This window comes from Tinamus guttatus, unplaced genomic scaffold, assembly GCF_059628265.1.
Source record: "Tinamus guttatus ecotype Peru unplaced genomic scaffold, ASM5962826v1 Tinamus_guttatus_pri_ptg000133l, whole genome shotgun sequence".
In the NCBI taxonomy this organism is placed as follows: Eukaryota; Metazoa; Chordata; class Aves; order Tinamiformes; family Tinamidae; genus Tinamus; species Tinamus guttatus.
Genome location: NW_028288667.1, coordinates 2,286,475 through 2,303,225, shown reverse-complemented (window position 1 = coordinate 2,303,225; position 16,751 = coordinate 2,286,475). Strand labels below are relative to the sequence as shown.

The 16,751-nt window shown below is 36.0% G+C and overlaps 1 protein-coding gene across 15 annotated transcripts in view; it reads right to left on the bottom strand.

Moving 5' to 3' along the window:
- Positions 1-15,372, bottom strand: part of R3HDM1 (R3H domain containing 1) — a 45,568-nt gene extending 30,196 nt beyond the window's left edge. For 10 of the 15 annotated variants that reach the window (XM_088521770.1, XM_088521774.1, XM_088521778.1 and 7 more), the window contains exons 1-8: positions 15,235-15,372; positions 14,209-14,419; positions 8,015-8,056; positions 7,476-7,565; positions 3,411-3,525; positions 2,762-2,840; positions 1,206-1,265; positions 988-1,128 (exon numbers count right to left, since the gene is read on the bottom strand). In XM_088521770.1, coding sequence (XP_088377896.1) covers positions 988-1,128; positions 1,206-1,265; positions 2,762-2,840; positions 3,411-3,525; positions 7,476-7,565; positions 8,015-8,056; positions 14,209-14,379 — 698 coding nt within the window. In that variant the 5' untranslated portion in view covers positions 14,380-14,419; positions 15,235-15,372. The remainder of the gene's footprint in view (positions 1-987; positions 1,129-1,205; positions 1,266-2,761; positions 2,841-3,410; positions 3,526-7,475; positions 7,566-8,014; positions 8,057-14,208; positions 14,420-15,234) is intronic. The other 5 variants (XM_088521777.1, XM_088521781.1, XM_088521784.1 and 2 more) reach the window with 2 other exon arrangements.
- Between the last annotated feature and the right edge of the window lie 1,379 nt (positions 15,373-16,751).

Sequence of the window (16,751 nt, the reverse complement as noted above, 5' to 3'; positions counted from 1 at the left end):
TACTGACTCCAAAATTGAGGCAGATAATTAGATTCTGTTCTCCAAAATTCAGTCAGAATCTATATATGGACAGTAATGAGGATGGAGGAGCCGTGTACTATACCTGTGCTCAAATTATAGAATAATTAAAGAACGGTGTCATGCAAACTCAGAACTAGAAACTAGGTGCTAAAATCTTAAATATGCCAACACATTACTTCTTCGTATTTCTGAAAGAGAACCGGAGAGTACAAAAGCAGAGGACAGAGAACAGACAGGTCCTGTTAATGAAACATGTCAGCTGTGCCCGGAATTTGTAGACGCCAGGAATCCAGTGGTACCTTTGGTAATAGGGATTTTCCTAGAGGTTTCACCAAGAACTTTCCAGCCCTCAGTCAAGTAGCAGGCCATCACTTGCTAACCTTGTGTATACTTGCACTGATGAGACATGGCTTCCCTGCTACATTTACTTTGTAAGGCAGTGTGGTATCTATAAGCAACATTATTTTGTCAATGTGTTTTCCATGTCCAACTTTTCCCAATAGCTCCTTACAGTACAAAATGTTCTATGGATCTTGCTCCCTCCCCTCACCCTATTGTAAACTGTCCTGTTCTACATTGTCCAAATATTCCAACTGTTTTCCAAAGGAAGAGAGGATTGCACTCAAAGCTGGATGTAAATCTTGAAAGAGATAAATAATATACAAAAAAAAACGTATTTTATGAGAACACAGTTTGTAATACTTTTCTGCATGAAAGCCGCCACCACCAAAAAAAAAGTCTTAGTTTACAGATAACATTCTTCTTTCAAATGCTTTAAACATGAGCAGATCACATCATTGCACACCACTGGACCCCAAGCTGTGAAGACCTTGCAATCACCCCACCTTGTTGCCCGGCTCCCAATGACTAAATATATTCCTACAGATGCAGCATCATTGCTTAAGAAATCCCAGATGCTAAATCCATGCACCAAAAACAATTATTTTCAAGATTCTTTACACTTACATTCTTGTATTGCTAGTTTTATTTACTATGACTGATTTCCCACTCTGGTCCACGTTGTGCTCTAATCCAAAGTAAGCAGCTACCCTGTGCAACAGCATTCTATGGTAAGATGTCATTGGGGGAAACTTTTTTCTTGGAACTCTGGAAGAAAGGAATAGTAGCTTTATTAAACAGGAACAGTCTCTTTTTTTTTCTTCCTATAAGAGTACAGTACTTACTCATTATTACCAATGAAATCTAAAATTTCCTGTTCTAATTTCAGCAGCATCATTCTGTCCCTGAAAATAAAAACACAGCAACTCACATATGAGACACACCAATAACTGCAGCTGTATTCATCTTAAGAATACACAGTCAACATCTGTGATCAATGGATGACAGCAGATCACAAACAAGGCCACCAAGTACCAATTTTTTGTTGTTTTTTTTGTTTGCTTATTTTGTTTTAAAGAAAAAATAATGCATTTTTCACTAAGCTATATTTTACTGAGCCTGCCTAGTGAAGAAGCTGTTCCTCCATGTAATCTCTGTTGAATGACTTTAGTACAAGTAGAAGTCATGGAGAAGATGGTATCAAGAAGAAAGGAAAAAAATGTTCATTTGTCATTTTGATCAACATGGGTAGCAAGACTCTCAGATAAGCCTCAACTGGCCCTTCAGTTGTGAATTGGGGCATTGGAATTATTGATACCAAGAAGGACTGGATTACAGAGAATGGAAAGGTTGCACATATCTACAACTAGGGAAGAGGGGAATTCAAGCGAATTCTAGGGAATTGAAACAAACATAAGCTAAATCATCATACAATAGAAATTCTAAAAATGTTTATGCCCATTTCAGTAGACTATTAAAACGTAATGAAATTAATTTTCACAGTTCATAATTTGTGTATGGCAGATAACTAAGCTTCCAGGTACTGGGTATGTAAAACCACAGCAAACTTTCAATTGCAATTTTTCATTTTCACTAGGATGTTTTATGACTTCAAACAGGGCCAGTAAGAATCTAACGGGAACTGTGCTTTAGCTTTGTAGGACGCAACAGTGTGGGACCCTTATGACTGACCCTTTCATATTATTTGGTTGACAATGTGGAATCTCAATACATTATTGTACTGGAAATCATAATGGAAGTAACACATAGAAGTGGAATTAGTCTTTGCAATAGCAATACAATTCCACAGAGTTTTTGTTTTGTATGTACATCCACAGTACTAGTATCAATTCCTACTGAGGCAAAGGGTAAAGAAAATAGAGAGCAGCATACTTCCAATCTCAAAGCAAGAGAACCACGTCAACTATATTACTAAAAGAAATAACAGACTTGAGTTGGGTCAGATTTGGTTGCTGATATGCAAAGCAAAGACGTTTATCTCCAAAAAAAGAGTTACACGGTTCAGGTTAAAACAAGTTCCTCTGTAAATTTAGCAAAAGGCAGAAGAAAACAAAAGACAGTTTGGTCTCTAAAAAGGAAATACTAAAAAAATGCAAATTTTAGAGACACAGTATTATTAGCACCCCGGGACAGACTACTGCACACAGACAGAACGCATTGTTTGCTCATTAAACATGAAAAGCATTTAAACCATGCCAGTGCACTGAATCTCTGCTCCTATAATACACATGATACAAAGGACTGGTGTTTCTGAGAGCCTACACACCAAAATGTCATCCTAAATAACATGCAGTGTTACATAATTAAGGGCTGAGAAAGGAGGTGTTATACTTCTAACAACAAGAAAGAAAAACAGAGAATTAAGTTCTTTCACACTCACCTGGGATTGTTTTTTAATGTATTTACTAAAAATTCATGAAGATCTATGCCCGTGGAATCTGTGTATTCTTGGCTGGAATCTAAGTGTGGTGAGGAAGAGCACAATTACTTTTTTCAAAATGTATTAATACCTTCCCACAACTTATTGCTGAAAATCATCATATTTGTCAAAACTGCCCAAATATTAGGCATATGATTCCCAATATTAAACAGTTCCACTTTTCCAGAGAAAAGGCTCAAGCAAATACCCAGTCCCACAACTGCTTCCTCAAGTACCACAATTTAACATGTAACACAGAACAAAGACCTCAATAATGCCACGAATCTATTAACAAATAGCTCCATTTATACACTATACACTACTTGGCTATGCTGACACAAGTAAAACGCAGATGCACAACTGATCTTCTATTTATCAGCTCAGACTATCATTTATTCACACACATGAGAGATTTTGTGGATTGATATGCAAAGACTCATGCAGTAAGATGCACAAAACATAGAAATGAACTTTAGTCTTGAGAAAATGCTACATTTTTATTTCTACAGTAATTCTGAAGAATTTCCCTCAAAGTTACTCAAGTTTATGAGTATGGAATTCTAGATAGATTTATAATTAGATCTTAAAAGCAGAATAATAGATGGCAAACCTCTCGATAACATTTTTCTGGGTAGTTTATCACTTGACTTTTCCTTTTCTGTTTCATCTTTTGCAGGCTTTTCTTCTTTCTCAAAAGACTGTGATAACTGGATTTGGATTTTCTCCTGTCAAAAAGCAAAAATTAGTCATCATGGAAGTTATTTTGAACTATATACACCACCATGAGAACCGTTTTGTACTCTATGTGCATACTTAAGTAGCAGCAATTAAAATAACTGCGTTCATATTCATTATAATCACGCGTGCACTTTATGCAAACACAAATTAAACTACTGATGAATCAAAAAATCTATAAAGACAAGTTGTACACATCATCTATTTTTTTAAAATAAACCTCACCCTCCATGTTTTTTCTTAATATCAAGGAAAAATATATATTAAAAAGAGGTTTTAAATCTACTTAAGACAGAGCAACAATCCAAATTTCACTAAAAAGAGAAACGTGAAATTTCAAAATATAAAGACAGAATTAACAAACCATATCATTATCAAGGCTTAGATTGCTAAATTGCTGCATGTTTCAAAGTAGCTTTATGTGCAACCATTTCAAAATCTGTATTTTTATACAATTAGACAATTATTGTGGAAGGTATTTTTCATGTACAGCAGTTTTCCTTTTTAACTAAAATGAACAGTTGTCCCCTAATTATGGGAAAGGGGATTTTTTTTTTAATGTTAGTGAAGGCCACACTATTTGAATAACAAGAGCAGATAATGTAGAATTCTGTGAGATGCTGAGAAGAAGAGCAGGAAAACCACAAGCTTGGAGAGGACTCCCCCTTCTTCCTACACTAATACTCCCTGAATGGCTTCTGGGGCAGCAGAATTGACACCAAGAGAGTTTATGCTCCCTCCTCCACTTCCTTAGAGCATCCACCCCTTCCCAACCCATGCAGCCTGACCCAAATCTATTTTTCCCTTCCACTCTTCTTCCATCCTGCACCCAAATCCTTTCCCATTCCAAGTCCTTACTCTTCCTTCAAACCCATTTTTCCCCATGTTGTTGCTATTTTTATTTATGATTTTGCTAAAGCCTTCTCGTTCACATAGCCAGCTACCTGCTGTAAAACTATTCCTAACTAATATCTCTCATACTACAGAATTGGTCTTTTTCCACGAAAGCTGTCTAGAATTAAATGTGATCAGGCTCCACCAAGGCAAAGGAACCCTTCATGTGCAAGCACATCTTGGCACAGCCTGTGCTCAGGCTCCTGCCCTAGCAAACCACATTGCTCTCTACCCTGGTCCTTTCTGTGGACAACAGGAATTCTACACTTAAACGATAGTGTCAAATTTTGTTTTTGGAGAGAACTATTTTAACATTAAACTGAGTAAACAAACTGGGTGCTAGTTTTATCAAATCCCATTTTTATCATTGCCTATTAAAATATTTAATTTCAAATTTTAAACTAATTAATACACATATATCCTGCAAACTCGCATTAGAAATACAAGTTAATCAGTCTTTCTGAAGTTTTCTACACCTTATCCTAGCAGAATCTGTTACCAATCATTAAAAATAACCTCTTCTGTAACACTGTTTGCCAGTCACGAGAATTCTCTTCGCTTCCAAAATAAAAACTTTGTATTTCTCAATGTACTTTAAACCCAAATATAATACAAATAAGCAACGTGCTTCTCACCGATAACTGCATTACACTTCAACTCTTCTCCCACTAGGTACCTAACTGTTTGTTATTTAAGAAAAGAAAATCAACTACAAAAAAAACATGGTCTACATCTTTAGAAACTATTTCCAACTCAGATCCACCAATATAGCAAGGAATTTACTTCATCACTAATGACAAGGATAATTTTCAAACTGTGACTATTTGTCTTCATTAGAAATTTGATCCAACTGTACTAAGCTCATCCAAAGTAAAAACATGAGGCAACACTTAAGTCATACTTAAAACTACAATGAAAAATGTCTTTATATTTCTTTCCCCAACAGAAGCAGGAAAAAAATCAGCGATGTTGTAAAACAATTCTGCTACTAGCACCAATTCTATTTCAAAGTGTGATACAGAATAGTATAACAAATGCTGCTTCTTATGATTTCATGGTATAAAAACTGCAACATCTAATTAGATTTTTCTGTAGCTTTGCAGTCATGCATCAAGTAGGTCATATTTTTCCTTCCGTCTTTTAATCCTTCCCTAGTGATAGCTAGCCTCTACTAGCATATGGATTTAACTGAATCTTCACAACAACCTTCCTACCTAAAATCCTCATTCCTTTGTCTTTTAATGCAGGTCTCCAAAACATTGTCTTCAGTGCTAATAACAAGCCTTGGTTTCCCCGACTAGAGGATATCATCATTATCAGAGTACTCATCGCCACATTTTGCTTCTTACAAGTTGTTACCTATTTCACCCTGGACATGGATATATTCCTAAAGATCACACTTTGGTAAAATGGATGGTTATTTTAGTCAACAGATCATAGCAGCAGGAATTGTCACCAAATCCTGATACTAAAATAGAAATAAACACCATCTTCCCACTCAATTTCCCAAACAAAAAACAAACTCTGAAAATTACTTGCATATTAAAACACCTGAGAGAAACACAGGAAGCATTATGAATTTTACTCAAAGGACCTACATTTATAATCAATCTCAAACTATCTCCAATGGGAATTTACACAAGTCAGTATCAACTAATCTTATGGACACTGTTTTTTTTTCCTTTTTTTTCCCCCCCTCCTCCATTTGAGCTGTTGAAGATAAAAGACCAAATTAATCAGTTTTATTTTTCTTCATACAATAAATCAATAAGCTAGCATTTCTGTAGCATCTTTATTAACAGACCATCTGTGCTTGTTATAACTGAAGCTTAAAATTTGCAAGATCTTATCCAGATTCCTCAGTAATTAAAGAGCATATTTTCCCCTGTTGGAAATAATTGCTCAAGAAAATACAGAAGAATAATTAGGAAAATAAAGTGATTTGCCTTAGAACTCATCTGGTCTAGCTCCTTTTCCATTACTGCCTTCCACTAGAGCTGGGGAGCCACCTCCCAGTGATGCACTCAGTGACATCCGCACCGCTACATGCCTGGCAGTGTCACAGCCAAGAGCTCTGTACACACTGGCATAGAAGGAGGGACTGAAGAGTTGCAGACAAGACTACAGAGATACTCTAAAAGAGATACTTCACAGTTTGATAGGATCCTGGATCCTATCAAAGCTAACGCTTTGATTAAAAAGTAGAGAGAATGCATGTATTACCAGCAACTTTATTCTGAATTTTATTCTTCCTTACTCTTAAAAGATATTTTTAGAATGACACAAACATTTTTCAGGAACAGTCTCTTGCAGGCTACAAAGCAATGCTATCACCTTTTCCAGCAGAGAAGTTTATTCTAATGCCAGAGAGGGCCATACACGACAGCCTCTCGCTTCACCTAGCCACCAGCCTCCCCACGCACACAAAGCGCAATTAGCGCATACATCTCATGCTTCACATTCTTTCGAAGTGCAGCCGCCAACAGTGTTGCTTACAAAAACTTGTCCGCGCTGCTCCCAAAAAATACTCGGGAAAGAAAGCAAAGGGGCGAAGAAGTTGCCTGTATGAGTTGTTCTCGCAGGTCACGCAAGACCCATGGCCCATAGGTTGGGAACTCTGGTATCAAACAACAACAATACCACAACAAACTCCTATCTTCAATTCTTCTCTTCAACATGTACTTCTCTGATTTACAAGACACTGGCAGTCACAACTAAGTTCTCTGAAGAGCTGGTAAGCTATGCTACAAATTAATCACAAATTTGTTCTTTAATTGTCTTAAGAATGACCCACACTACTTAGGCTCTGTGACATTAGAACGCTAAAATAACCAACAAAACCCCCCTCTCTTTACGCCAGATAACATCCCAGTAGTTCAGAAAAATAAAGCAAAAGATTCCTCCTGAGATTACTAACTTTGTGAAAGCTGTATTTAAAAAGAAATAATAAAAAGTGATGCCTACATATTTAAGGAGTACCCAAAAAACTTGCTTTTGAACAGTATGTTACTTCAAATCATTTCAGAAATTTCAGTAACATTTTTACCTGGAGGTCCTGTGATATTTCAGCTGTAGGAGGTGGTGGATATTCTTCACATACAGCAAGGCTCCGAACTAACTTTAACTTTGTGTTTGACTAAAGGAAAGTATGTATAATTAAAAACTCTGGCTTTAAAATAGATATCTTAAGCTACTGCTTTGCATATTATCTTATGCAAAACAAATTGGCTGAAAACTGCATTTTAATATTTAAAATAGCATTATTAGGAATTTTCTGTATGAAGAAAAAACCCAAACAATTGCAGCTCTTGAAGGCACTGTCAGCACAATAGAGCACAGCTAATGACAAGTAAATAAACTCTTTGGAAAAAAAAGAGTTTCTCTCCATAACAATAAAAAGCCACCAAAAAATATAAAGGCAAACCACAAAAGCAGACAACTAAGCAAGGCAAAAATACAACAGAGCAAAACAAAGCTGCATTGCCAAAAATAAATGATAAAACTAAAGGCACTTTTCACAAAGTAACAAGGCTTCACCAAGCTCAAAGGACTTCCTCAGCATGCTAGCACACGAGTCGACTGTACCTTTGATCTTTTGGCTGTCTGTCCAAAAGACTGCACTGGCCGCTGAATGATAGGCACAACAAAAAAGGTTTATATTAAACTTCACAGTTCAATTTTATTAATGCAAAAGTCTATATAACAGAGAATGTTGTAATAATTACTACCAACATGATGGTCATATCTGTGAAATGAGCAAGAGGTACCTTCAGCTGAAGAACTACATGCTTTTCCCCCCCCATTTTCACTGTGTGAAATCCTTGATCTTTCTTCATTTATCAACAACAGATATTACAGAAATTGAACATGAAGCAACCATTCTTGTTTGGTTTTGTCTAGTAGACAGCTGACTCTTAGCCAGCTCCTGTATTTGAAATTCTTATGCCCCAATTTCCTTTGCAACATGACACTGTTTTATAGATTTGCTTCCAGTTCATGAAGCTATGTGCAAAAATGATTACATGAAAAAAGACATTGCATTGACAAGGGGAACAGATAGTGGCCTAGCATAAGAGCAGTAAAAAAATACATTCCCTTCTCTCCCTCTCTCCCTAAACACTGACTTTAAAAAGGGCCAGCTAATGGTCAAAACTTCTTGGGACTCCAATGCACTTGACAAAATCACCACCCTATAGCATTTATTCTCCTGCTTATAAAAATGCAAAAGAAAATCAAGGCAATATGATCTTTTTCATATTTCTACCTCTATACTACTTAATACATTTTCGTTAGCTTTCCCCCCCCCCCCTTTTAATAAAATGTTACACACATCTACTTACCACTATCTCTTGCTGGCTGGCTATACCAGCCAGCTCCATTACCTCTCCATTTAGGCAGCTGCCAGCTGTCTGTTCTAAACACCCAACCTAAAGTGAAGAGTTTCAGCAAGCCAGGGAAGAATAATAGTTATTTCTCTCATTTCCCTCTAGTCTCAAATGTCTTTTTTGGATATTGCTCCAGCTAAGCTGAAGAACAGCAGAAAGAAAGCTCATTTAAATACTCCCTATTTCACTACTGCACAAGATTTTAACAAAACAGAACTGAAGATTAACTGATCTGGTCATCAGTTTTCTAACTGAAGCTTGCTGAAGTTTTGAGCAACAAAGACCTCTCCAACTGTTCTCAAACTTGGAGCAAGACAGAGCATTTGTGTCTTGTTGACAACAGCAAAACATTTCCCCCCTCCAGTCATCTATTCTGCAAGCAGACATTGTATATGGAAAACTGGCAGCTTACACACCCTTGGCAAAGTTTCTATTAGACCAAGTTATTCAACTTTCAAGAACTGAACCATTTCCCAGCCTCTCTCAATTACTCTAGCATCAATCATCTTAGCTTGCTTCAAAATAAGCAGTCTAATCATTAAAAAAAAAAAAAAAAAAAACAGTGGGAAATACTAGTACAGTCTTCGGTTCACTGTCTAAACAGGCCAGTGTTGTTTCCATTATGACAACTGTTAATAATCAATTTCATTTACTTTTAGATGAATGATGACCAAAAACTACCCAGCACATACCTCATTTTACTTCAGTAAAGTCTCCTGAATCTATTGCAGCCAGATATCAAAGTATATCTTATTATGCCAGATAAAGTGAAGCATGCATCTCAAAATATAATTGATATATTAAAACTCAAGTGAATCTAGTTCATTTTGCAAGAAGGTTTAAAACAAACGCCACTTTCAGATTTCAACCACAACAACACAACCTTGGTAGTACATTCCTTTATAATGTTTTATCCATGCTATACCCCATCTTCCATTTGGATACACAATTCCAGTTTTGTTTCCAGGTTGAAAAGCCAACCTAGCTGATACTACTGCTACTAAATATGTTGCATTTTGCACTTAACAATGGGTATTTGCAAATTTTAAGGAAAGAGTTAAAGCATCACATGTATTCAGGGCAGTCAACTAAGGTATTTCAATACTAGGCAACTATTTCTTGAGTGCCTGGCAGTTTTTAGGAACCTCATACAACATCAGTGGCCATGGGGAGAGCTGGGAGGCTGAAGAACACAGTAGGAGAAAAGATTCTCCCATGTCTAATATGTATCAAATCTGAGTTACACACAAGGTAAAAACCTTCCCAAACATTGTAACTAGCAAAGAACTTCAATTTTTCATGCCCTGAAAAGCTACTAATATTAGTTCTTTGACAGACCCAAGCTCCTTGTTTTCTTAACAACTGGATGACTTTAAGGATGACAAAAATGGAACTTTAGGCCCTCTAAACCAGCTGTAATTTGGAAGATAAACCCCAATGTCCATTACGGAGAGGTAAAAAATGCTGGACTGGATCCGGTACAGGCAGGTAAAGCTGACTGACTAAAGAGAGGTCACGCACACCACAGCAAACTCAACAGTGAGAAGGGTTTGCAGGAAGGAACTGCATATAGCTCTGAAGCACTGTTCGGTTGTTTCAGAGCACAGACAGGATAGCCCTGAACCAAGAACATTATAAGGACTTGCGAGTTTTTTTGTTGTTGTCGTTTGTTTGTTTTTTACCACTCTGTTAAATTAGGTCTGTTCAAGGAGGTCTCAAAATACAGTTAAAGGATAACAACTATAGCTTTGTAACACAGCAGACAAGAACTGCTGTGGGAAAGTCAATTGAGGAGTACAAAAAGCAAAGAAAGACTTGTGCTAATATAGAGAGAAGAAATGAGTGTAGTCTTCTAGCTGCTCAGGAAAAAACGTCAGTTTAATTCCTCCGAAGGACTAAGATATCTGCTTAATTATCACAAAACCAAACCAGAATAATATGCACTCAGTACAGCGTTTGCCTTGCCTATACGTTACATACAACAGGTATGTAGAGTCTTGTGTTCACAGATCTTGTGTGACTTTTTTCTGCTCTCCACAGCTTGCCAGATATGCAGCAATATGCAGCTTTCTTTCTCCTAATCTTTTACTGCTTTGACAATTATTATCCCGTTGAGGATCTCATAGTCACTTAGCAGCTTTTTTTACAGCAGAGATGTCTTGAGTACTTAAGCTCCCTGTCCTCCCTCAATGTAGTGCATAGATTAAAGGATAAGAACAAAGCAGCCTTTTCTGGAATAAATATACCATGAACCAAGGTTTAATGTAAATTTACCATGAATATACCAAGTGGGTTTTTTTGTTTGTTTAAAAATGCGGCCAATAGTGAAACTACACTTAAAACTACAAAAAGCTAAGAATGCTAAATTAATGAAATCAAGTGGATATGACAGTCATTACAAACACACTTATTTACAGCCAGAAAGGTAATAAATATTATGTTAACATAGTAACATATTATGTCCTGTCACCAGCTGATCAAGACAAACAGTTTAGACCTGGTGTTCTGATTAATTCAGTATACAGTCATATAGCATGGACAAGCTTAACACATGAGTGATCTTGAAGCATGTGTATCAGGCAATAGTCACTGATGACCACGAAACCTACCACAGTGCAGCCCATGCACTCCTGTAAAAGTTAACTTCCATTATAGTGCTTCTCATTTCCAAACTCATTTGAATGCTACTTGATGGTCATTTCAAAGTATAACAATTCAAAAGCGTCCCTAATGACATCCTCATGTATCATGCATTCATATTTATCAGTTATATTACACTGGCGCTATTTTTCTCATTTACACAGTACCTCCAAAAACACGTAAAACGGCAAACAGCTTCCTAATGCACCACAACAAAATAACCTGGAATTTGGATATGAAGAAATAATATTTGTGATCAGGTTCCAAAACTAATCAGGTTCCTGCCATCAGTCAGTGAAAGATTTAGACAGAGGAATAATTGTAACCAGTTCATTACTAGGCTGTAAAGAAGTTACAACTTGCGAGACAAGCGGTAACTGTATTCAGAATTACTACTGCGATTGGTTCATAAATGAAACTTACAGAGCAGTTATGTCAGTTAGAGAAAAAAAAAAAAAAAAAAAACACAACAACAAAAACCAACCACACAAGACCAACACTCCCCCGCCATGCTCCAAAATTCTGATTCAGCAGAGGAACGCACCTAATTACAATAAACTGCTGATAGTTTGCTGTTATTACAATAAAACTTAAACTGCACTTAAATGAAAAAAGCACATGTGGTTAAATATCTCTAGTCAAACTATTTAACGACCTGTTAATTAAAAGCTTGTCAACTCCTCTACCTTTCCTGAATATTACCAGAAGTTTTGTTCAGCACGTACACACATCATCTTTCTTTTATATTTTAGCAGAAGAAATATTGTCAATTAAAAAATCTCGAATATATGACAAACATATTTGCACTAGGAGTTATCACAGTGCACCTTCCCAGAACTCAATTATGTACACTTCCAAAAGGGTTTTGTTAACAAGGTTCATCTTGTAAATCTTCCCACTATTTAGGGCATCCACTACACTTATATCAACTTTTGATGCAAAAAGACAGTACAGCTGTGTGAGTCAGAAAGCCTTTCCATCACACAGCTGTACAATTCGTCATGCATACTGCAGATAATTATAGCAGCCACTACTTGTTATTCTGGTAAAAACAAAACCAAACACCACTCTGGCTAAAGAAACCAAAGTCCCAGAACCACCAAGAGCAGCACAAGTGCTGCTGTTGTGTTTCTCTGGACTGGGCCTAAACAAACAAAAATTATGTTTTGAGGAAGGAAAAATCTGCCACTTGAGTTTCAGAAATTTCTACGCTATAGCTCTTTTCCACTTTCATTGAAAAAGAAAGCAAATAAGATTTTTCCATATTACTGAGTTGCGTAAAATCAAGTAGGCTTTCGACTTTTTTTTAAAAAAAACTAACGTCTGCGATATCCAAATGATAAAGATAAATAGCAGTTTACCTATAACAGTTACCTACAACAGTTTACCTACAATAGATGCCAATATAGACGTTATTTCTAATTTATTACAGTATTTAACTTGTAAGGATTCCAATTTTTCATGAATTATTTTGACACTGATGTCAGCCATAATAAATCCAGTAGATATTAAGGTGCAAAATTATATTGCTTTTAGTGTTCTACAACATTTATTTTCAAGTATTTTATCCTAGAAAACAAACCTTTCCTCAGTCAACAGAATATTTAAATGTTAGTAAGCAATAAACTACTCCCAAACAGCTTTTTACCCAGTTCCGAGCAACAGCATCTCAGCAAGCAGCTTCCCTGTTTTTATAGCTCACAAGAGAACGCTGCTATACTCACTATCTGGATCAAGATTTTTACCAGGAACATGTTTATTATTAGAGCACAGAAGACACAGACAGAAAATTTCTATAAAAAGTGAGTACCTTTTCAAACAGAAGCTACTGTGCTTTTGTTTAGGTACCTGCTCCCTTTTCTAGGTTGTGCCATAAGAGGGAGAAAGAAAATATATATACACACACACACATATATATATATATATATCAGTGGCCTTTAAAAGTCACCTATCCTTTAGCATCGGTGAGCCAAACACCAACTCTGTAGATAAATCTCTGAGGTATTAAATGTGCTGCCATAAACACTTAAACCCATCCCTATGAGTGTCCTCTATTGCAAGATGTTTTTATACATTGTCTTTTTTCCAATTTTCACTTGACTCCTCTGGCTCCTGGGGATTTGAATTACATACATGTGACTACTTAAGCCTTATGTGACATAGCCCTGCCATAAAAGCTACACCAAACCACCTGCAAGTGCACAGAGCTCAAAAGCCCTATACTGTTCACCCCTACCAAAGGTGAAAGGTTACGCTTGTGCTGTAGCACTAGGTAGCTTCATACAAGCAACACCCAACACCACAGTGTTTTCACCAAACCATACTGTTACTACACAGTGTGTTTCCAATACAGACTCATCTCAAACTTGGTCGTGATTCAGCAACTGCAAAATAAAGAAAACCTGAGATGCTGATTTTATTTTCTTTATTTGCCTCTGACAGAAAAGACTCAACACATGCACCCAAGAAAAAAAAAAAACATAAGGACAATAGCTTGGTTCATTCGAAAACTCTTAATTTACCTCAACTTAAAGAGAAAAATCACCTGACCCTCATATTTACATATGAATCAAACCATTAAAGTAGGGTAAAAGAGGAAAGAGAAAGCAATAATCACTTTACTTCTTTCCAAAACACCGGTCAGGTTTTCCAGGTCTGTTCCAAAAACCCATGTAAGAGGATCATGAGAAAGGAGAAGCACAAGAAACGGATTAATTTAACATAACATACTAGGGGAAAATAAAAGATTCTTACCGGCATATTGTTTTTGCTGTCAGGACAATTTTCATCCTTATCTGCTTGAATTTGCTCCTGACTTTCTGATTTTATGAAGTGTTCAACTGGGTCTGTATCTTTAAGTTCAGCTTCTGGACCTTTCATTGCATCAGTGTCATCTTTTACCGTAACAATATCAGACATCCTCATTAGAAAAGATTATTTTAAAATTTTAGAAGAAATATGGAGCCTTTAAGAGGGTAAAGAAAGAGAGACATGACTAAATAGTTTTAAATTCACCCGAAAGTACTTACACATATACACAACTACCAACAATAAACATGATTTTGCTGTCACGATTCCTGTTCTCAGTATAAGACTTTTTGATATTCTATATCACAGTGAGGGCTTATCTTCTCTTTAACCGTGTTTATCAAGAGGCTTATGCAACTGAGGTCTATACAAGAGAGAACTAAAAGCTACATTTGCCGACTTTTCTCTCTGTATTAAAAACACGGGCAAATCAAATACTCCAATCAAACTCAGTTCCAACAAAATCTAAGGATGTTTCTTCTAATTCTAAAAGGGAGAGGGAATTACAGATAAGTGTATTTTAAAAGGATTGAATGTATATAGAAGAATAACAATACACTAAAATGTGCAAGCATTTATGAATTCAATTAAACCTTTAAAATCCCAAGTAACAACTTGGCAAGTTAATGAGTGCAGGAACCATTTTCTGTACTGAAAGTAATGAAACCAGTAAAAATTAAGCACTAGTAAAGCACTGAAGAAACAACAGGCAATTGCCATAATATAAAAAAAGAGAATTCTAATAACTACAGCTTTAACCCTTGTGCAAATTTTCATATATACACACACATTCATTTATATATAAAGAAAACTTACAGTCAATACCCAGTTGCAGTTCAAGATGTGAAAATAACGACTTCCAAATTCTTTAACAATATAAAGATGAAAACTAAACTTGAATGTTTTAATCCCTTCATCAATAAAAAAAGATCAAATAATATTATGAAAAAGTTGAGGTATCTGAACTATTACCTGATCTGTTCTACAGTTTGGGAATTGTGGTCTCCCACAAAAATAAAATAAAATAATCCAAAGTTTCTTTTCACAGTTTTCAACCAAGATGTCAGTTGTAATGAACCATCTGGAATCTGGCAGGAGGAGTCCCATGTCCTTATCCCTGGTGTAGAGTCCTGGGCAGAACTATATCGTCTGGAGTCAATAACATCCCTTTCAAATGCCTGAAGAAAAAAAAAAAAAAAAAAGGCATGACAATTTTCTTGGCTGGGGAGTATGAAGGGAGCAAACAGATGACTGGGAATAGACTTTTAATGCAAACATAGAATAAGGACCACTTGCAGCATTTGTAGTTTTTGTTTGTTTGTTTGTTTTAAACACTGCTTTTTATTCTTTCATTCTCCTTGCTTTATCTAGCAGGAGCAGCAATATCCAGCAGACTGCCAGGGTACTTCTGTATTGCAAAGTTAACAAGTAGTCATAATAAACACTCTCTTGGCATTCCTCAGCAATGCTTTCTTTCTATAAGCAAAAAGGTGTCTTCCGGAGTAGCTGGAAAAGACAGTTTGAAATGAGAGGACCAGTACGTGTGGAGGAGCAATCGGCCATTAAAGCTCACAGAACTATAGTGGTGTAACAGCAACTTCCTCTGCTAATGATTTAGAAGCAAATAAATAATCCACACTTTGAGGCAACTTGTGTTACAGGAGACATTCTTATTTTATTCAAATGAAATAGTAACTGCCCTCAAGTGAAGATTTACAAATATCTATAAAAACGTGAATGCTCTGTTTTCCCTGTTTTCCAGATTTGCTTTCCTAAGAAATAATACCACCAATCACAAGGAAGCATGTATTTGAAGTGGCAGAGAACAACATCTAATGCAAGCAAAACATAAACCATGAACATAGCAAAAATACCCTAAAGCAGAGAGCATAATTTTGTCTTTTAAATCTGTGAAAGTTTGAAATAAAAAAATAAATTATTTTTGCATTCCCACTTTTCTGAAAAAAAGGAACGGCTTATGACAAAGAGCGCAAGTGATGTGTGTTACAGCAAACACCAAGAATACCTTCTGTCTCCCCAGCTAACCTACTTAAATTTCACGTGATCGATATGGTAATTAGAATGGTTTCAAGAAAATAAAAACATGTATATTATACATATATAGGAAATAAAATATATAATAAAAAATGAACAACAAATTTGTGTGAAATGAAAGAAGCCATGAAGACATTTACTGAGCAGGTATACACAAAGTTTTGATCGATGTAGGTAACAAACTTAACACCAAATTATTCGCTTTTAAAATGAAGAGTTGCTCAGCATGTTGAGACAATGGATGGACAAGTCCTACAAGATCCTTAATGTCGCCAAAAAGTTGCAACTTAGCTTAAAAGAATTTGAAAGCATTTAAGCATTTGGTAGTATGAAGTCACTAGAAAAACAAATAAATATAAAAATTATAAAGTTCGGACAGTGCGCAAACATTTATCAGTTTGTTGTTTTGTTAATGTACTAAGATTTTTAATATA